A 21,766-nucleotide genomic window follows, 5' to 3' on the forward strand; every position below is an offset into this window, starting at 1 on the left:
CTTCTTGAAATTTCCAAATGACTTCCAAGTTGCTTCCAAATGACTTCCAAATGACTAAATTGATTTATTAAACAAATTAACGCAAGGTTTTCATTGGTTTATTTAAACATGTTATTTAGATAACCAACAACCAGCGATTTGAAAATATATTCATCACAAAAACATTATTCTCCTTGCATCATTTAATGATATTTTTATTCAAAGTATTTACAAGAAAACAAACCTCCCCGGTAAACTACTATCCAGTAAAACTGTTTTATGAATTAAAATCTCAACAGATCATATGCAAATTCAAATCACAATTAAAAATCAATACCGGTAAATCAAGGTTTTTGCTTGGTTCATGAACGTACAGAGATGATAAAAGTCTGACACGTTTTATTGTCATCGAGACCATGTAACAAGGCAATAAATAATTCCAAAAATATTGAAATGCACTTTTCACTCAGTTTCAGTAAATTCAATTTAAAACTGTCCACTGGTGTTATTGTTTTTCCAAGGGAAAATGAAGAAGATACATGTACCACTGGAGATGGCACACACATAAAAATGTAAAATATATCCTTTGGATTACTACACAAAAGATTTATCATCAATTCAACGTGATCAAGATGCAACTCGGATGCAACACAGTGAACACTGTTTAGGTTTGAACCGCTTGATTTCAAAATCTATGAGGTCGAGCTCGAGCCCGATCAGTTGATAACAATAACATCTGCTCATTAAATATACAGACTAAGTTAAATATCTGCACTTCCAAATGGTTCCATGTAGATTCCAAATTGAGTTAAGATTTTTCCAAATTAATTTTTTCCGAATGACATGGAAGTACTTGGAATTCCGAATGCTTCCAAATACTTCCAAGTAATTCCAGGTTACTTCCGAATGAAACTCGACGGGGAGTTGGAACTTCTACACACGGGCAGTGAGTCAATTACTTTCATTTTCATCGTCTCCAATTTACAGACAAGACTTACTGTGTTTTATTTATTTATTTTTTTGAGTAAAATAAGATAAATTTTAGGGACAATAGGATTTGGGTGTGTATAATAATTGTTTTAAATTATGTACAACTTTGTTAATACAAGTATACACTCAAACAACAGTATGACAGGAATATGTGGCAATATATTACTTCTGGAAGGAAGAAATTAGGGGGGGTCCCTTTAGTGTAGAGCTCATACCACGAAAAGTAATGCGTCAACATATATTTTTTTCAGCTTATTCTTTTTCTTAAATATAATATAGTAAAAATAATGTAAATAATGTCAAAATAAATATTTTTTAGTCGAACAATTGCATTATTCGAACGATAGTCGACTATTCCATAAAATCTTGATTTTTTTTCTTTAAATGCAAGAGTTATCCGTCTTTGGTGTATGCATTACGTGCTTTTGACAGATATTAACAGGCACTTGACTTGTAGCTATTATATTTACATGAAATTATATTTATTTAGTTTTAATATGCATCAAAAACTACCACAAATATTTTTTAAACTCATTTTTTAAACACAGCATCTACACTTCAGGTGCCCGTGTACATTGTTAATACCGCGATTACCGTAACTTTAAAACGGTTAAATGTCAAGCTTACAAAACTACAATGTATCGTGTTTTTATAAAAGTAATCAAATTATCAAAATGCATTTCATTCGGAATGGCAATTTTTTTGTTTTCAACAAGACATTTTTCAAATTACATTTATAGTACCAATATTAACATATATGTTTATCATAAATAAATCATTGAAATCGAATTTTTTAAATTATCTGACTTGGACATAAGTATTTGTCACCGACATTTAACTTAGTGCACATCAAATGTGGTGAAAAAGTTTTATGCTCATTGAACAATTTCATATAAGTGCTACATGTATGCATATTTGTATAATTAATATTTTGGTATAAATACTTTTAAAATTCCATTTTCTTTTTTAGAAAACATATACAGGCATATTATCGGAAATGAAAACAAAAAATGTCGGGATAAAAAAATGTCGGAAATGTATGCAATTTTCAGTGAGAACCTTTGAACATTACTAAAATTTACGGATACATGGAATGTATAAATAACTGTGTTTTCTAGAAACAAAATAGAGATTCATAATTTATAGAAAAACAATTGTTATTGACAATTATCAGATTATAGAAGAGCATTTAATATGCATTTATACATTGATAATGGAAAGTCAACAGTTTTTGTTCAGGAAAATAATTTTGTCGTCAACATTTTCATGTTCAAGATTTATCGCTTTTTTTTAACGTATTTTATTTAGTCGATAGTCGGTCGCATTATTCGATAGTCGGTCCTTTCGACTGACAGTCGAATAGTCGACTATTCGTTGACATCCCTAGTAAATTTACAAAGTTTGAGTCCATAATTTTTCTTTAAATGTGTCCTGTATCACATTAAATTTTGATACATAACAAAGTGCATGCAAAACAAGGATGTATGTCTATCTTATTTAAAAGCAGATTTTTAAAGTATATATTGAGCCCATTTAGTGTCTATCCATTGCCGAGTATAGAACTACCTTAAAAGCAGTAATTTTTTGATAAACATTAAGAAGATTACACAAACACTGTACTTCAACACTTTGGTTTTACAAATATGAAAAGTTTGAATTACTAAGGATTAATCGTAATGACATAAAAGACAAGACTTACAAAATAGATATTAAAATACTCAATCCTCAAGATTGAAAGTTTTTTAAAGATTGAAAGCCCGAAGTCTGAATCTCAAGATTTAATATACATATTGTGTTTTGAAGGATTGAAAGTCAGTATATGATTTGCTTGTAAAACTCTCTAAAATGAAGGAGCACATTCAGTGACATATTATAGAAAGAGTGGGAGATTTTATACCCAATTCCTTACAAATAAAAAATATCACTATGAGATCCTTATAATGAAGTTTTTACTGTAGCAGGAATACATTGATCTTTAACCTGAAAAATCAATAGAAGTGTTAAGATATTCATGGACAACAATGGTATAGCAAAAAAAAAAAAAAAAAAAAAAAAAAAAAAAAAAATTGTGCTGATCTTTGACCTGAAAATCAAAATTTATGAAGTTTGTTTAATTAAGCTATCCATGAAGTTTGATGAATATTATCCAAACTATTAAATTTAGCAGATGTCCTCGTCACTTTGACCTTTAGACTAAAAACCTTAATAATGTCATTTATTTACCTTTGTGTAACTTGGATGAGTATCTTATATGTTGGATATATTAGTTGAACACAATCTAATCTGAGTAAAGAGGAAACCTGGAAAATCTTATATCCCTTTGTATGAACAAATTCATTGTTGTCATGCAGTTATCTTAACCAAAATATCAGAACAATCTGATGATTCTTAAATCAAGTTCTCACTATACTAGTCAGAAACCATTAGTCTACCTGTTAAACACAAAAATATGAATGTCAACTCAACAAAAAAGCAAGTAAGGTTCCTTTTCTTCAAAGAGTATATTTTATGCCTATAAAGAAAAATATATGTCCTCCATTTCGACTGTTTGGATAAAGAACTGTTTAAATAATTGAATCAATGTAATATCATTCTAAATGTCATAGTATCCATCATTCATAATATGTACAAGTTGCTATCCTAATAGAAGAATCCACATTTTGTTTTTATTTCACATCACTTGGCGGCCATATTTGAGGGAAACTCAAAATTCTCTGTTCATGTAATTTTCAATTACATTTGACATAACTCATTTGCTTCTTGTATTTTCATTGCCCAAATCAGAGCTATTCATACATAGAAAGAGAACAAAAATGAATACAGTGAATTTATTGCAATAATACCTACATGTTTGATACATAAAGAGAAATATTTTTTTCATTCCTTTTTGACCTTTGGATTGACCCTGAATAGAGATACCATTTACTTTTTGGCAAGTGTAAACTATATACTGCATGACTAAACATGGTTTGTATATTGAAATATGAAATGGTTTCTTTAATGCTTAAATCAAAATACTCCTACTGTCCTAGTGAGAATTATGCTCAATCAACTTTGTGAAATATTCCCAACTTCCAATGCTTCTTATTTACATTTAAAAAAACTGACTCAAATAAAATTGTTTGTTTTCTCATTTATTTTACAAGAAATAACATGCTGACAGTGAATCTAATCATTTTTTTTAAACTGGTTAAAGTAATTTTTACAATTGTCTTAAAATGCTCAAATACAAGTTTATTTCATACACAAATACCTTAAATGTATAGACTAAATGTACTTATAGATTCAATATATAGATTAACCCCTTATAAATAGTAAAAACCATTTCTTAAACCTGATTTTCTTGCCTATTCTCTCATGCATTACCTAATTTGAGTATTCTCAAATTATTGATTACATGAACAAACAAATTTAACACAAAACCACAATATATGCTGAATGCCCTGAAATGAAATGGTTACATATGTAAGATGTGTAACACATCATGTACAACTTTTAAGTCTACAAAATTTTAAGTTAACCATATTATACAATAAGACTACTTTTTTCAAAGTTATGAGAAATTCTCCACAAAAAAAAAAAAAAAAATGTTTTTATGCAAAAGATAAATGTTAGGGTACAATTTTAAAATACATTTTACATGAATCACATAAAGAACATATCAAATCATTTCTTTGTGATTGTTTTCCATTGGAACATCTGTGAACAAACATTCTGTTTTGTCTTGTTTTTTGATACATAAAAAGCGTCCAATAATCATTTGGAATTGTTGTGTTAAACCCTGATACTCAGAATTTTAAGAGTTTCTGATGTGTGCCCTACTTAGAAATGTTTACAATGTAACAAAGATGAAACTCATAATTGATTTAATCAGCAATTATAAAGTCATCAGGTTTACACATGCTTTTCTAACACATCATGTACATTTTTTTTCTACTAGTATGCCTTTGTTCACAAAAAATTGAAATCAACAGTACTTAGCATTCCATAGTAAGAAATATGAACCCTAGCTATTAAAAATCTAAAAGTATATTTGTGCATCAATGCATTATGTTTAACAAAACAATCTCTTTCACTGTGATGAAAAATTCTCTCCTACATATAACATGCAGATAAAGAACTTCTTTGGATGATGTCATTTTCACATGTAGAAAAGAAACTAATTCAACTAAAACTAAAAGACAGTCATTGAAATTTTAAGGACATTAAAGGATGATATCAAGACCGAAGTCCAGGAATTGATAAAATTCTACAATTATCATCCAAAGATGTATATGTTTGGATTTATTTTTTAATTCACAAGCAAATGATATGCTGCCATTTAATCTTTCAAACTTAAAAAAAAAATTCTATACTTTTGAATTAAAAATTTCAAAATCTAGAGGAGTCTTCCCAATACCTATCTACATGTATTTATGACTGAAGGTATGTAAATCACCAGAGTTGCTGTACTGCACCATTTGAATAAAAGTCATATCCACATTCTTGATTTTTTTCCCTAAACCTTATTTCAAAACATAAATTATTCCAACCAGTCTTTATCTACGCAGTGTTAATAAACTTTTCACAGAATTCTAAGGTATTACATAGTAATAGTCTTTAAACATCCTTGAACATAGTGCATATGATTTACATTTCAATTCTTTCCAAAGAATATGCTATGCCACCCAATAGAGCTGATATAAAGTCTTTAGGTTATCACAAAATGTTAAAGTTACAACAACTGAATTTTACCCAGGAGAAAATGATCCAAAAATCTATAGAAAATCTCCGAATCTTTCTTTACTTATGATGTGAATTTTGCAGGTTACAAATTATTGTCAAAGGTAGTTATCTCAATAATCTCATGCTTTGACCCTGACAAAGTGTCCTATAAAACTAAGTGTATTACTCTAACCTGTTCTGTGTAGTAAGCATGAAGTCTAATGTTGATAGAAATATTCAAGATATTATTACATCACAGATCAGGGGACACTTACATCTTTATGGGGGTCCTATTGAGACCTATTAAATTCGAAATAGGACACACACACACATACACAAACAAAATGTATTTACAGTTCCAGGAAAGTAATAATTACACCAAAGCTAGCTTTTAAACATATGTGTAATTTGTTAGGGGTTGTAGAAATAAGATGAAAAATAAAAGGTTTAAATGTATACTTCTCATACATAACAACTGTCTTCAATATGAATTGGTAAAAATAAAAGTCACATTTAGATACTTTGAAGTCTGGGGAATTATTTTTTTTTTTTTGAAGATCTCATACTATCAGAAAATCACAATATCAATTCTAGGATTTGATTAGACCTCAGTTTGTTATATGACTGCAATTTATCTATTGTTGTGTATGACAGAATATGAAAGATATGAAGGGGAGAGCTTTTGACCTTTTTTCCTTCATCATAGTTTAAAATATATATTATACCGGTCTTTATCTATGTAGTGAATATAGGATTTTTACAGAAACCCTAGGTATTACATAGTAATAGTCATATAAACACCCTTGAACATTGTACATTTGATTAACATTTCAATCCTTTCCTAAGAATTTGCACCTAATTTTTATAAAGTATATAAGTTATCACACAATGTTAAAGTTACTGCATTACAGGACTCAAATCAGTAATCTCAGTAACTAACTTTTACCCAGGATTAAATGATCCAAAAAATCTATAGAAATATCTTATTGATTCTTCATCTGTGTACTTATGATGTGAAGTTTGTAAGTTACAAATTATTGTCAAAGAAGTCATCTCAATAATCTTATGCTTTGACCTTGACAAAGTGTCCTAAACAACAAAGTGTATTCCTACAACCATTCTATATGTAATTAGTATGATGAATATGGTATGATAAAGATATTCAAGATATTATTAAACCACAGATTATGGGACACTTGCATCTTCATTGGGGGTCTTATTGAGACAAATTTTAAATTCAAAATTAAACATGATACATACACAAACAAAATATATTTACAATTCCAGGAAAGTTAAATAATAACATTAAATCCAGCATCTGGATATCTGTGTAATTTCTAGCACAAGATTATGGGACACTTGCATCTTTATTGGGGGTCTTATTGAGACAAATTTTAAATTCAAAATTAAACATGATACATACACAAACAAAATATATTTACAATTCCAGGAAAGTTATAATAACATTAAAACATTGGATAAATCCAGCATCTGTAAGAAAAAAAATATACATAACAACAGTCTTGTGAATTTTCTAGGGGGTTGCTCATGCTATCAGAAAAAAAATTAGATGAAAAATAAAAGGTTTAAATGTAAGAGTAATTCCCATACATAACAACAGTCTTCGTTAAATTTAAATTTTTTAAAAATAATGAATTGGTACGTTTGTAAAAGTTTATGTAAGAAGTCACATTCAGATAGTTATGAGGATCACGATTTTGAAATAACAATATGACCGACTAGATTTTGACAGATACTTACCGCTGCATTATCAAAAAAAATGACGAATTAGAATTATTTTTTAAAAAGAAAGCTCATGCAGATATTTTTTTTCAAGATTATATATATTCCTGTGAATTTGAAATAAACACAAAATCATATTTTCAAGAACAAATTGAAATTTGATTTGATCACGGTGTTAATAATAATTTATTTTTAAAAATATAAAAAATAAAAACAACGCATGTAATAATGATTTATTAAAAAAAATAATATAGTTCTGATACAAATGTCTTGTTTTATTATCACTGTAAATGATTTTAAGATAGACACCTCGAGCAAGCACCCTTGACAAAAAACTCGCAGAAATTATGATCGAGACAGAATTATGAGTTGGAATAGATTTTCGTAAATGATATTAAAATAACTAAAAGTTAGATCAAAGATTCTATATAAGATGCTTGTTAAGTCACCATTAAGCTAGTCAGTGTACTGACAGTGAAAATATTATGGGACAATCTTTTGGGGGTCCTTTCAATTTTAAATTGTGTCATGATACATACACAAACAAAATATATTTACAATTCCAGGAAAGTTAAATAATAACATTAAATTCAGCATCTGGATATCTGTGTAATTTCTACGGGGTTGTAAAAATTAGATGTAAAAATAAAAGGTTTAAATGTGTAATTACCATACATAACAACAGTCTTCAATATGAATTGGTCAAAATAAAACTCACATTCAGATACTTTGAGGTCCGTGAGAATTAGTTTTTAAAGAGCTCATGCTATCAGAAAATCATATTTTCAATACTTGATTTGACTAAATCTCAGTTTGATAAATGATTACACTTTATCCATAGTCAGTGTCTGACAGTGAAAGATACAATCCTGACTTCTTTCTTTGTCATCCTGTAAACCACAGTCTATGATCGTACTGGTTAAATTAGTTGGAAATCATATTTATGTTCTTCTTAAATCCTCCATCTTTTAAGTTTGGTTTTCTTGTTTCAGTGTTCCAGGAGAGGATATTCTGTTAGTCTTTGCATAATCTGATAGTCTTTCACCATTCTGAGAGTAGACATAGATCATTTCCATAAGCCCTCACTAGAGAATCCTGGAAAATTAAAAAAAAAATGTCTTAGTTGAAAAAAAAAAAATTGTTATATAATATAAGCTTGATGGAATTCTAAATATAGACAAAAAGGGTATAAATACAAGGTGTTACATCAGATTTTGACTTTTCATATTAACCATGGGTAACACCTCCAGTAAAGAAAAGAGTAAAGGAATGAGTAAAATTCAGTTTGGAAAGAGAGTTCTTTCAGAGAAAGATGTAGACAGAGGTATACCAGTTAAAATAAAAAAAGATGGCACTATTGAGATCATTTCTCAAGAAGAATATAACCAATTATGTCCAGAAAAGGGTGATCCTAATGTTGTCAGAGATTACATAGAAAGACCCTTGATTGCAGAAGAAGCCAATGAAGAATATAACCATTTATTACCAAAAGAGGGTAAGAATTACTTGGATTACCCTGAAAGACCCTTGACTAGAGAAGAAGCTAAGTTTATAGATGATAAGAAAAAACAGTTGTCAGAAAAAAAAGATTGACAAAGACACAGGATTTTAAACCCACAAAACCATTGGAGATACAAGGATTACAAGATACAAGGATTAATGGAGGAAGTCCAAACTGAACTCTTGGAAGACATTAAGGCTCATTATGAGAGTAACTTTCCAGTGTTTGTTTATTACAAAATGATGTATTCTGATCAAAAAAAAAAAAAGAAAAGAACTTTTCACTTTCATTTGTTGTGCCTTTGACCATTTAAATTGACCTTATGGTCAAGATTGTGATATATACACTCTGATAATCATCTATGATGTCTCTATGATGTTTACCTCAAAAGATTGAATCAGGGTATTTGTGTTCAAAGAGCTGAAGAAACTATACAGACAGATCTAAGATGTTGGAAGCATACATATTAATGAGGTTAAAGGAGATATAACACTAGATTATTAAAAAGAAAGAACACAAACTCATAGAAATGATATTGAAAGTACCTTTTATGAATAAAGTGTCATGCTCCAAGGTATTATTTTTATAAACAGGAGAAGGTTTACAGCAGTCCCATACACTCATAAGAAGATCTTGGGTAGTAGAAACACCAGGAAATTTTATTTCCACACAATCAGATCATCTTACATCAGTTATAAGGTTACAATCTTTATACATAGTTAAGAGGGTCATTAAGATTTCTTTTCTGGTCATCCTAATGAGCCACATTATAGTATTCTTTCTCTTTGATATAATGTTAATATTAAATGGAAAATTCAGAATTCATCAGCAATTGAAGTCAAAACTTGCTATCTTTACCAACTATGCTATTAAGGAAGCTGGGGGTAAACAAATTAGCCATATTTAACTTATTCTATAAATATGTTATCTTCAGCTGTTAACTATCATTTGGCAAAGAAAAATTTCATACATTTTAGTTTTAAAAATTTGATCATGAATTTTTATGCCTTTTCTTCTTCTTCTAAAGGATATCAATAGAGTTTAAACATGACCATGACCACCAAGCCCTCTTTATTTTAAAAAAATCATATATCATTTACTTATCAATTCAAAAATATAAAAATGCATATGTAAATAAATAAATAAATAAATAAAAATTACAATTGTATCTCATTGAAACTTTACCTTCAAGTTTGTGTGTTTCTATGTTGATTGACTAACTGTGTATTTCCAAAGGAAGACCAGCAGCCAGGCTTCACTTCATAGAGAATGGATTATAGATGGTTAAGAACAAACCAATTCTTCCATGTTGAGGACTGTAGAAATAAAACCATTTTGTTAATATGACAGAGTACTGCATGAAACAATGCATGTTTAAATACAACATGTACAATGCCAAAAAAGATCATGAAAATATTTGTTTTTAATCTCAAAAAATTGTTTTTAACATTAACTCCAGATGAGAAAAGTTCATCATGTTATCTATAGATAATAAACAAGCACAACTACTGTATTAATATCATAAATAAAATGATTATCAGATTAATTATTTAGACACTAAAAAACTTACTATCTTTATGATATTGATTTCCATTATCAGATGTTTTTTATCCATTTTTTTTATCCATTTTAAAATATAAACATTTAAATAAAACAGAATTAAATAAATGAAAATGATATCTCATTGAAACTTCACCTTCAAGTTTGATTGTTTCTATGTTGGTTGACTAACTATGTATTTCCAAAGGAATTTGGGCAGACAGGCTGAACTTCATAGAGAATGGATTATAGATGGTTGGGAATAAAACATATCTTCCAGGTTGAGGACTGTAGAAAATATAATCATTTTGTTAATATGACAAGGAACTGCATGAAACATTGCATGTTTAAATACAGTGCCAAAAAGTTCATGAAAATAGTTCATCATGTTATCTTTAGATAACAAAAGAAGCACAGTTACTGTATTAATATCACAAATACAAAATGATTATCAGTGTAATTTTTAGACACTAACAGACTTTCTCTTAACAGCATATTCAATTTTGTTTAATACCTGTCAGTACAGCATACAAAAAGATATTAGCATATACAACATGTAGTCCTACATTTTTTGAAAAGCTCATTACCAAGAAACAAAAGTGAAAATGAAAATATATGTATGCCATATATACCACATATTTAGAATCAAAACAAGGATAAACCTTTTGTAGATTCTTACTTTTTCTTTTATTACATTCCTTATAGATCACAATTTAACAAGTCTGAATTCCATGGGTAACAGACATAATGAATTATGACATTATATCATAATTTATGCAAAAGGACTTATTAACAATATGAAGTTTCCTTAGTATATTTTAGACAAAATAAGACTGTGCTTATATGAATGTTAGAGATATTAGATCACATAAGAATTACACAGTAATTAAATTAAACCATATAATCATGGTTAAATGCAAAGATGACCTTCATAGGAAATGTAAACAAAACAAAGACAAACTTACCAGAATTATCCAATTATATGCCCAATTAAATAATCCAGTGAAATAACATCTCAGCTGATCCTGAAAAAAAAGCATACAATATTCAGTGATACACAAATTAACCTCATTTTACAAAGGAAGTAAAGCAACAATTGACAGACAAACAGGACAGAAATGTAAAAGATACCATATGTATTTTACCAAAATTTAGTAAACATTTTTTCTGATTTAAATTCAATCACAGAATGACCCATCATAGTAATATTAAATACACTCTGGGTTACATGCAAATTATACCTTACATAAAATGAGAATAAATACCCCATTTACATTCATATAAACTGAATTTTACATAACTGATTACTCTTTTAACTGATGTCACCATTAGTATGTCAGAATATTCAGGGTGTACAAATCATGTATATTCACTTTCAAAGTACTCAATATATATTTTACATGTTGATGTTTGAAATCACTGACTAAATAAAATACATACATGTATATACATGAAGGTTTAAAAAAAAAAAGGGGGGGCACACATGTTTATAGATTTACAGAGATGCTCAGACTGAGTTTTTCCCACTTTCATTGGGCCACTGTTGCACCAGAATGTAAAAATATGAGTGACAAATAAGGCAAAAGATTCTGTATATTTCATTAAAAAAGATTTGAGACAAAAGATTCATTGGCATAATATGATCTGATTGATTATCTCCATATCCTTCTTTTGGTCACTGTGATTAAAGATTCATAGAAATATTAGAAATGACAACTGAGAATATCCGAGGTTATAAAACTTTTTGGAGTTCAAATTCGTACTCCAAATGCAAAAAAGATTTATCAACATTTTCAAATTCATAGAAATGTAAAAAGAAAAGTTTGTTAAAACTCCTACTCCAAATTCAAACTCGTACTCCAAAATGGAGGTTATAAAAATTTATTATACTCATACTCAAACTCCAACGGAGTACAAACTCAAGATTTTTCAAGTATGCTCCAAACCAACCTCAGAGTCAATCTCAAGTGTCGTCTGTAAAAATGGCAGCTCGCAGGGTTTTAGTTTGGCGCTATCGAAATGCTCAGCAGCACAGGCGTCCGAGGTTTTTTAGAGACCGCTCCAATCCCCTTGAAGATTTGGACGAGGACGAAGTTTTCGAAAGGTATCGTTTCCGACCTCAGACGATCCTGTTCATCCTTGGACTTCTTCCCAATCTTGCAAGACCCACAGGACGCAACAACCCCTTGCCACCACTGTTGCAGTTACTGTTATGCCTGAGGTTCTTGGCCACTGGTGCTATCCACCTTCTCATCGGGGACTCGTTGAATATTTCCCGGAGTACGGCCGGCAGATGTATTCGGGATATTGCTTCCCATCTTTCCAATCTGTGCCGGAGATTTGTTAGATTCCCCACTGGAAACGACGCCTTATCCGTGAAACGTGCCTTCTCCGCCATTGCAGGTAAGAAAACGAAAGTTGTTGAAAATTACGTCAGAAATTCGATACCTTGTCGTTTCGACTCCCATTAGTTTAGGTCCCATAACTATAGTTATTTTTAGACCCCAGTGAATGAAAGCGTAAATTACCATCAATACAATACCGTTTCACTTTTTTTCATGCAATACTTTGTACCATATTATAAAAAACAAGATAAATAAATTAATAATTAAACATGGAATGTGTAATTATATCTGTCCATTAATTGCAGCTAATAAAAAAAATTAATGGACTGTACACTCTAATTTCATTGAGAGAACCGGGACTCAATATAATTTTGAATACTTTAGTGATATACAATAATAAAATAAGAGAAAGAAAATTATTTATCAAATTTGAAATTTTTGTATTGTGTAATTAATATTTTATACAATATAATAGTATATATTACAGAGCTTAATTATTTTTTGATTTTAAATAATTGCATTAATTATTAATTTATCTAGAGAGGCCAGTGAGTGTGACACATGTATTCTTTATTCTAATGAAATTTAGGTTTTCCAAATGTCCTTGGATGTTTGGATGGCACTCAGATTAGAATTAGGAAGCCGAAACTGAATGAGGCAGATTATGTAAACAGAAAAGGCTATCATTCTTTGAATGTGCAGGTAAAAGTATTAGTAAAGTTTGATCATCTGGATCTAATATTGAAAGTCATTTAATCTTTTAAGATAAGGAAATTTTAATGAATAAACAGAAAAAATGATGCATTCAATAAAAAAATGTAAGAGTTGTAAATATTATATGCTTTTGAAACTTGTTTTTGAAAAAAAAAAAGAAATATAAAGAAGAATATACATGTAGTTACCTATAAGTCATAATGCATATCATATGCTTACTGACCAATAATATCTTGGTACATCTGAAATCATTTCATTTTTACTTGAATACTAGATATTTTATTTTTATACACATTTCTGGAACATAATGAACTATATATATATATTGAATAATTTCCATCTCTCTGATTGGCTGAAATTCCAACTATGTTAGAAAAATATACGTTGTATTGACCACACATGTGGATAACAAGTTCAATACAAGGACTTATTTACTGACTACATTGATCTAAAAATAGATGTGTGAAAATTCCAAATTGATACAAATTGTTTTAGAAAGCTCTTTAATCGACTGTGATTTTTATTTTCATGTGAACAATACATAAGCGAATATATATTTTAGGTGATTTTGTTTAGGAGAACTGATATCCAGTGTGAACACTTTTAAACAACAATTTTTTTTTTACTTTTTTACTTTTTGGCAGTTAGTTTTTGAATTTTAATACTCCTTCCTTTAAAAATCTATCCTATCAAAAAGATTTAAATTATATATTTTTTTCATGGCAACTAAAATTAATTAAAAAAAACATTTCAAATTGAAACGACTGGTAAGGTTTATTCACATTTTAATTCTGCTTCTCTCTTGTATTTGGCTATGATTTAATGAATAAGCTGTATCATTTTATCAGTGAATCATATAATAAAACAATTATTGCTCTAAAAATTTTTCCAGATTGAACCACCAGGCAAATTTTCACCAAACTTACTTACAAGGATCACAATATGTTTAACATTAAAATTTGCAAGGGGAATTACTCCTGGGGCAAATGGCTAAATCATTCAAAGTTGACCAAAAACAGCAATAATTGTAAAATATATACTATATTGTTAATAAATTAAATTTTTGTCTGTTGTGAAATTCCCTTACACTTTAATTAATATACAGATGTGCTGTGACCACACATTTAGGATAACAAGCTGTGTTGCAAGTTGGCCTGGATCTGTTCATGACAGCAGGGTGTTCAGACAATCCGCACTGTGTGCACAGTTTGAAAATGGTGAGATTCCTCCTTTTTTTCATTAAATAACAAATAATGTGCCTCAATTCCCAAAATTTAAATATTTGCTCCTAACAGATAGTTATAACTTTTACACAATTTTTTTTAGGAGAACTGATATCCAGTGTGAAAAGTGATTAAAACCAATTGCTAATTAGTTATAATTCTAGTCCAATACGTTCCTAAGGTCTCCAAATTTATAAGATCTTTTGAATTTTATTAGCTCTTCTGAGCCAAAGGCTCAAAGAGCTATAGTATACTATGGCCATTAAAATTTGTGCTGTGTGTGGTGAACTTTTCAAGCCATAACTCAAGAACCCTTCAATTGCTGGCCAATTATTGTCAAATTTGTGACAGCTCCTTGGCCCAAGGGGTACATAAAGCTTTTATTGTGGAAGTAGTAAAAATATTAACCATTAATTTAAATTAAAACTAGCACTGGGACTCTTAAGCAAAGGGAGATAATCGGGAAAATAAAACCAAAGGCACTGGTTTCTAAAAATCTTCCATTCCAGATTGAACCACCAGGCAAATTTTCACCAAACTTACTTACAAGGATCAGGATATGTTTAAGATTAAAATTTGCAAGGAGAATTACCCTGGGGCAAAGGGCGTGGTCTCAAATTCACTTTAAAGTTGACCAAAATTTACACTAAATAAATTTGTTAATTAATATTTTGTGTACTATAAAGACAAGGATCATCAAATCTTGTACGACTGGTGAATCTTAGGACTTTACATCATGTTAACTGAAAAATAGGTCACAGTGACCTTCTTTTATAATTTTGCAGGCATTTGTTTTCAAATTGATTTTGAGACATATTTTGGACATTTTAAGGCCTAGCTTTTGATCATCAAACTTTGTCAGTTGATGCATCTTAGGTCTTTGGATACTTATTAATAAGAGCTGAAGACTTCAAAAAGAAGTATGTGATAGATTGTACAATTCATCAGAAGAGCCATTCAAGGCCCTTGGGCCTCTTGTTTAAGAAAATGACCAATTTGTTTTTAAAATAAATGAAAATAAGGATACATGTAATTTAGATTTTTTTGAAAAAAAACATTGAATTAATTTAATTGTATTTTAGGTCAGCATGATGGGCTACTTGGGGGATTCAGGATATCCATGCAGGAGATTCCTATGACCCATGTTTAATACTGAATCCTGCAACTAATTCGGAGCAGGATTTCAATCTGTCATTGTGCAGGACCCGGGTGTTAATTGAGCAGACCTTTGGTGTCTTGAAATTTTTTTTTTTCCAGAGTCTACACCATGAAATGGCAACAGAGCCCCCACAGGCAGCCATTTATATTACAGCCTGCGTTGCCCTGCACAACATAGGGATTCAGAGAGGTGACGTGATGCCAAACGGAGATGGATTTCTTAATCCTGTTAATGATGATGGCGTGCGCTTCCAAGGACGAAACGATGGAATGTTCATGAGGCAGCATATTGTAAATAATTTTTTTTGAATTTGTACATTTGATACTACAGTGTAGTATATACTATAAGTCTATATCTGTACATGGAGTATTTTTAAGTCGAAAATGTGAAAAGTTTACAGACGGACGGACGACGGACACAAAGTGATCAGAAAAGCTCACTTGAGCCTTAGGCTCAGATGAGCTAAAAATTATTACACTTGTACACATATCCATACCATTTAGAAAAAAAACCCAATAAAACTCTAAATTTTGTGATCAATAAAGAATTTATTTAATTACGTGAACATCACCACTGTCACTTTTTCTGAAAATAAGTCAGTGTATATATATATATAAAATCATTGTAACACTATACTTATCCAATAAATGTTTTGCAAAATCATTTTGCATCTGTATCCAACACAGAATATAAGGCAATCTTTTCATAAAATTACAGCTATTATACAAAAACAGCATTATATGTTTTGTATACACCCAGTATTATTCATCATGATGTAAAGAATGACAATTTCATCTTTTCACACATACTTATACTGTTATACTTTGATCGTATATGTTCTATTTTCTTATACATGTGAATTAAAAATTTTTAGTATGAATTGTGATTAAGAAAGCTCTAGACACTAACAAAAACTGTTTTTTATATTTTGAACTCATATAGAAAAATATATCTTGTAAAAATATGCATATTGAGACTCCTTCATTCATTTCATATGTGCCTTATTTGCACAGGAAAAATGTTCAAAGACACTGGACTATTTGTGAGCTGAAATTGCTGTTGTTTACTAGCTTAAATTGGGAAAATTAATGAAAATAATTAAATTTCTTACTCTTGATCTTATATAATGCTAAAAATAGTTTAATCTATTTATAAATTATGTGATTAACGGTAAATAACAATTTCTTAGATATAAGGGCAGATAACTCTAACTACGTAACAGTTGAATATGTACAAATTTCAAATTTTCTGCAAAGTTGTCAATATTTGAAAAATCTAAGTAATTACCAAATAAAAATGAATTATGACATTTTAATTTTTATACATAACAATGTGGAAAAGGATCTTAGTTAATATTTTAAGCTATTATTGTTATTGTGTGTGTCAATAAAATTATTTGTACAGTATACATGTACATGTATGTAATACTTCAGTGTAGGCCTTTCAATTGCGGCTAGGGGTCGGTTTTATGAACAATAACTCACTATTAAAACATGTTGAGAGCAGACACGGGGTATCTAACTGTTTACACGCAAGGCAGTTTTTAGCATTTACTAAGGATTTCTTTGCTCTCAGTAGAATCCAGTGGTTTTAAAATTTAGCACCAATGTTAAACTTATTTACTGTATAGTTGCGGACACCATTTCACTACATATAATTAAAAGTTTTAATTAAAATAAAAAGTGAAATCTACCCTCCTTCTTAGTTCTAACCTAATTAAATTTTTATTCACGGTCATTCTCATTCGTGCTTAGTTACACAAGTAAGATGATCAACTGCTGCATTTACTTGTAAAAATATATATATTTATATAGGAAGTGAAAAAGCGCGAACACAAAAAACATGACATTAAATTTTCTTCTTCATAATAATCGTCAAAGAGAGTTAAAAATATTGAATATAGTCTGTTACCCATTCATTTGACCCTGTTATTTCAGGTAGAGTGAAGGCAAATCTCTTTCTCATGGTGAACACTTTTGTGTACAAAACAATGTAAGGAACCCTTTTGTGTACATAACAATTCCAATTCTGAAGCAGCCTATATGTCATTCCTATAAACAATAACTCATAAATCTGCACTAAGTTGGTCATTTTTCACACCCGAGTTACCTATCGGAAAAGTCATTTATAAATAATTAAACTTTTTAATGGTTTAATTAAATGTATGCATAAGTTATTATCTTTTTTGATAATTTCATGTACCTATAAATCTATCTCTGCAATGTTTTTTACCATATGTGCAACATGAAAAATTAGTTGAAAGGCCTATTCAGTGTCATATTAATGCATGTACATTGTATATTTATTCATAGAACATGTTTAATAAATTCTAGCTGCATTATTTAATTCATGCCTTTATGTTTTTTAATCATTTGAAGAGAGAGAGGGGGGATCTATGTCAATACATGTACTAGGTAATTTACATTTCAGGCTCAGCAATAGGAATCTGGAACTCTGTTTGCAGTTTTAACTGATAATATAATTTCTTAACGTTAAAATAGGCAGTCTCCTCCGAAAGTTTTTCAGTTTCTTTTCTCAGCTTCAGAATCTCTAGCTCCAGCCTTTGTTTGTCCATCTTTAGGTTTTCGGCCAATAATTTGTCTACTTCTGAACACGTTCCCGGCCTTGTTTCTGCATTGACATTAACAAAAGCATAAGTATATTTGCAAAATAGTTATGGCCTTAGACCATTCCAAGTTTTTTTTTATCTATTTAGCGTCTTTTTTGGTCTGTGTGTTTTTTTTTTGTTTTTTTTTTCTTTTTTGAATAGGTAGGTAGGATTTTGTAAAATGGGTGGACGCTAAACAAAGAAAAAAACTTGGATTGGCCTAATATAAAAAACAAGAGGCCCAGGGGCCACATCACTCACCTGAGCAATTTGCTAGGAAAAAGCACATATCATATCCGAACTAAGATGTTTACTGAGTTTGGGGGCTTGAATTTTAACCTCCTAGGGGGTCATGGTTTGAACAAACATGAATCTACACTACCTGAGGATGATTCCATATAAATATCACTAAGCATGGATTTGAAGTTCTTGAAAAGAGGATTTTAAAAGGTTTCCCTATATATTCCTATGTAAAACTTTGATCGGCCATTTTGGCCCCACCCTACCCCCGGGGGTCATGATTTGAACAAATTTGAATCTACACTACCTAGTGATGATCGATTTCACATGAGTTTCATCTTTTCTGACCCAGTGGTTCTTGAGAAGAAGATTTTTAAAGAATTTTCCTTTATATTCCTATGTAAAACTTTGATCCGCCATTTTGGCCCCACCCTACCCCCGGGGGTCATGATTTGAACAAACTTGAATCTACACTACCTGGTGATGATTCCACATGAGTTTCATCTTTCCTGGCCCAGTGGTTCTTGAGAAGAAGATTTTTTAAAAATGCCATTAATTTTTCTCTAATTCATAATTATCTCCCCTTGGAAAAGGGCGTGGCCCTTCATTCGAACAAACCTGAATCCCTTCCACCTAAGGATACTGTATAGCAAGTTTGGTTGAAATCGGCTCAGTGGTTCTTGAGAAGAAGATGAAAATGTGCAAAGTTTACAACAACAACGACGATGACGACAACAACGACGACTACAACGACAGACAACGGACAAATTCTGATCAAAAAAGCTCACTTGAGCCTTTGGCTCAGGTGAGCTAAAATAATTTGTTTGCTGTACTCTCTATCATACATGTAACTAAACTAAATTCAATATGCTTGTTCTAGCTACAGTAGATAAAACAACATGAACTAGTTTACAAAAAGCTACTGGTTGATGTATAGAGGACATCTATAATTGTGTGATGATACAGGTATTGGCTTTATCCAACTCGATTAAATAAACTAAGTGTATATTCACTTAGCAAGCCTCTCGAACATATACAGGATTTTAATTCTTGGATAAAGCCAATATCAAATCACACAATTATAGATGTTCTATTTATCTCATACAACTTCCCTTTTAACAAAACTTTACGTTTTCCTCTGTGAAACTACATGAATGATTTCTTATTCAAATTGATGACATATAACTTAATGACATGTGCAGATCTAGAGGGATGGGTCTGCGGGGTCAGGACCCCCCCCCCCCCCTAGAATTTGCAAGGTTATTAAATTAATATACAAAAGCAAGAAAAAAGTTAACTTTGACACCTCCCCCCTGGTAAATGCGAATTTGTATTAAAGTCGTATGAAAAGTCAAAGGTTTGAAGTATTGAAACATTAAAAGTCATTGTCTAAACACCCCCTCCCCCTCTGGATTGGCGCCTGCTTAATGATGTAGCAATTTTGATGTTGAAATGCCTTGAAAGAAAATACCGGGTAGATATTGTTCAAACTGAAAATTTGAAGGACTAAGAGATCATGAAAATACTGTTAGTGTAGAAGTACTTTTTTCCATGTGCCCTATGTACGCAGCTAAAAATTTGCCACGGAAATTTGTCCAAGTGTACTAATATGAATAAAAGGCATATACTGTATATACTCGCCTATAAGTCGGTTGTATTTAATAAGCTTATATTTCAGATGGACTGACCTCATATAATACCATTCTTTTTATAGCTTGCCTATAGGTCGGACACAGAATTTTGGACCAGACATTAACTCCCCAAAAAACGACTTATAAGCAAGTGTGTATATATGGTAGTCAAAAAAAAAAATATATCTGTGTAATTTTCTAACCACGGATTAAACAGACATTGAGATTCCGCGATATTATGACCCCGTGGAAGTATGTCTACAGTAAACTTAAGGGAAAGAATTTTCACAAATAAAAGTTTCAATAAATCTTGAGGCGAGGGGTTGTGTCAAACCAGAGGTGCTATTGATAAAGCATCTACTCGTGGATATAGCATCTAGGCTTATGCAACGGGTAGTATCATCCACACTTTTTTATGAGATAAATTTGTGTATTCATACTTCATTTCACTTTAGTACTACACGATTGAGGCACTTACTCTTCATGATGTTTTTTTCGGACACTTGAGGTGTAGCAGCTGCACTACATGTAGGTGCATCCGACAATGAACTGCATGGAGCAGGACTGCTTTCTTCAATGGCTGAAAAGTGTTGATGATACATGTATAATGAAACTACCTATTAAACTGATAATTTAGACAAATTTGTATTTGATAACATGTGATAGATTTATGCACGTCAGTACCATCTGTATCTATCCCTCCATCTATCCCTTCAACTATTGGCCTCCCATCCAGTGAATTGGCCAATGCCTCCTCTGCAGATGTCAAGGGGGGAGGTGCTGGTCCACCACCTGTCTGTCTAACTGACCGCTTGATAAGGTCAATCTTCTCTTTGGCTAAAAAAAGCATTTAAGTTTTTTAACATGCTGTGTTTAATTTAATTTTTTTGTGTGAATTAACAATAACTTTATTGTTACTTGTTAATATTAAAAATCATAACATCATTTATAATATTTAGTTATTATATATATATTTCTGTTGGGCCACCCTTAAAAAATTTTTTGTTTGGAATTGCTGACTGGACGGTTTCAGACTCAGATTCTCAGAAGGGAGGGAGGGAAATTTCTTTTATTTTTCAAAATTGTATATAGATTTTTAATTTTTGGTAAAAATCTCAGTAAACAGTAAATACATTTTCTACTTTTAAAAAAGTATCTATCATTAACAAAGAAACCTTATTTTGCATAGATCTGACACTACATTTTAGTGTTTTGTATTGTGCATGTGATTATAGGCAAAAAAATTGAATTTAAAAAAAGGCTTCCTACTTTTGGTCAATAATTTTTTTCAGGCGGGGGCATTTCAATAAGATAGGAAGCATTTCCAAACAACCAATAATTTGAATTTGGCATTACCATTGTATTATATAACAAATTTATTAGTAGAAAT

At 30.5% G+C, this 21,766-nt stretch overlaps 2 protein-coding genes and 1 long non-coding RNA gene across 4 annotated transcripts; 1 reads left to right on the plus strand and 2 right to left on the minus strand.

Annotated features, from left to right (window-relative positions):
• Positions 1-8,116: 8,116 nt before the first annotated feature.
• On the minus strand, positions 8,117-11,506 carry LOC134274986 (uncharacterized). 2 transcript variants are annotated; one of them, XR_009993746.1, is made up of 4 exons: positions 11,422-11,506; positions 10,614-10,744; positions 10,103-10,233; positions 8,117-8,511 (listed from the first exon to the last, which is right to left on the minus strand). It is a non-coding gene; the product is annotated as an uncharacterized LOC134274986 (long non-coding RNA). The 2 variants fall into 2 exon arrangements; XR_009993745.1 differs by lacking the exon at positions 11,422-11,506 and adding an exon at positions 10,971-11,073 and having other exon boundaries at positions 8,118-8,511.
• Positions 11,507-12,291: 785 nt separating this feature from the next.
• Positions 12,292-14,945, plus strand: LOC134274988 (putative nuclease HARBI1). Its single transcript, XM_062757231.1, has 3 exons — positions 12,292-12,859; positions 13,391-13,503; positions 14,621-14,945. The coding sequence occupies exons 1-3, from the start codon at positions 12,439-12,441 to the stop codon at positions 14,756-14,758; spliced, it is 672 nt and encodes a 223-aa protein (XP_062613215.1). The 5' UTR covers positions 12,292-12,438; the 3' UTR covers positions 14,759-14,945.
• Positions 14,946-16,414: 1,469 nt separating this feature from the next.
• Positions 16,415-21,298, minus strand: LOC134274989 (uncharacterized). The gene is made up of 3 exons (XM_062757232.1): positions 21,061-21,298; positions 20,855-20,956; positions 16,415-18,528 (listed from the first exon to the last, which is right to left on the minus strand). The coding sequence occupies exons 1-3, from the start codon at positions 21,224-21,226 to the stop codon at positions 18,317-18,319; spliced, it is 480 nt and encodes a 159-aa protein (XP_062613216.1). The 5' UTR covers positions 21,227-21,298; the 3' UTR covers positions 16,415-18,316.
• Between the last annotated feature and the right edge of the window lie 468 nt (positions 21,299-21,766).

Source organism: Saccostrea cucullata, unplaced genomic scaffold (genome assembly GCF_032062105.1).
Source record: "Saccostrea cucullata isolate Sc308-1 unplaced genomic scaffold, CSIRO_AGI_Scuc_v1 ctg6709, whole genome shotgun sequence".
NCBI classification, from domain to species: domain Eukaryota; kingdom Metazoa; phylum Mollusca; class Bivalvia; order Ostreida; family Ostreidae; genus Saccostrea; species Saccostrea cuccullata.

Excerpts from the sequence above, each read along its gene's own strand:
- LOC134274989 (XM_062757232.1), bottom strand. The coding sequence starts at position 21,226 with ATGCTTTTTTTAGCCAAAGAGAAGATTGACCTTATCAAGCGGTCAGTT. Across the intron at positions 20,957-21,060 it reads TGGAGGGATAGATACAGATG|CCATTGAAGAAAGCAGTCCT; the intron begins GTACTGACGTGC and ends AACACTTTTCAG. Across the intron at positions 18,529-20,854 it reads CGAAAAAAACATCATGAAGA|AAACAAGGCCGGGAACGTGT; the intron begins GTAAGTGCCTCA and ends ATGTCAATGCAG.
- LOC134274988 (XM_062757231.1), top strand. The coding sequence starts at position 12,439 with ATGGCAGCTCGCAGGGTTTTAGTTTGGCGCTATCGAAATGCTCAGCAG. Across the intron at positions 12,860-13,390 it reads TGCCTTCTCCGCCATTGCAG|GTTTTCCAAATGTCCTTGGA; the intron begins GTAAGAAAACGA and ends AATGAAATTTAG. Across the intron at positions 13,504-14,620 it reads ATCATTCTTTGAATGTGCAG|ATGTGCTGTGACCACACATT; the intron begins GTAAAAGTATTA and ends ATTAATATACAG.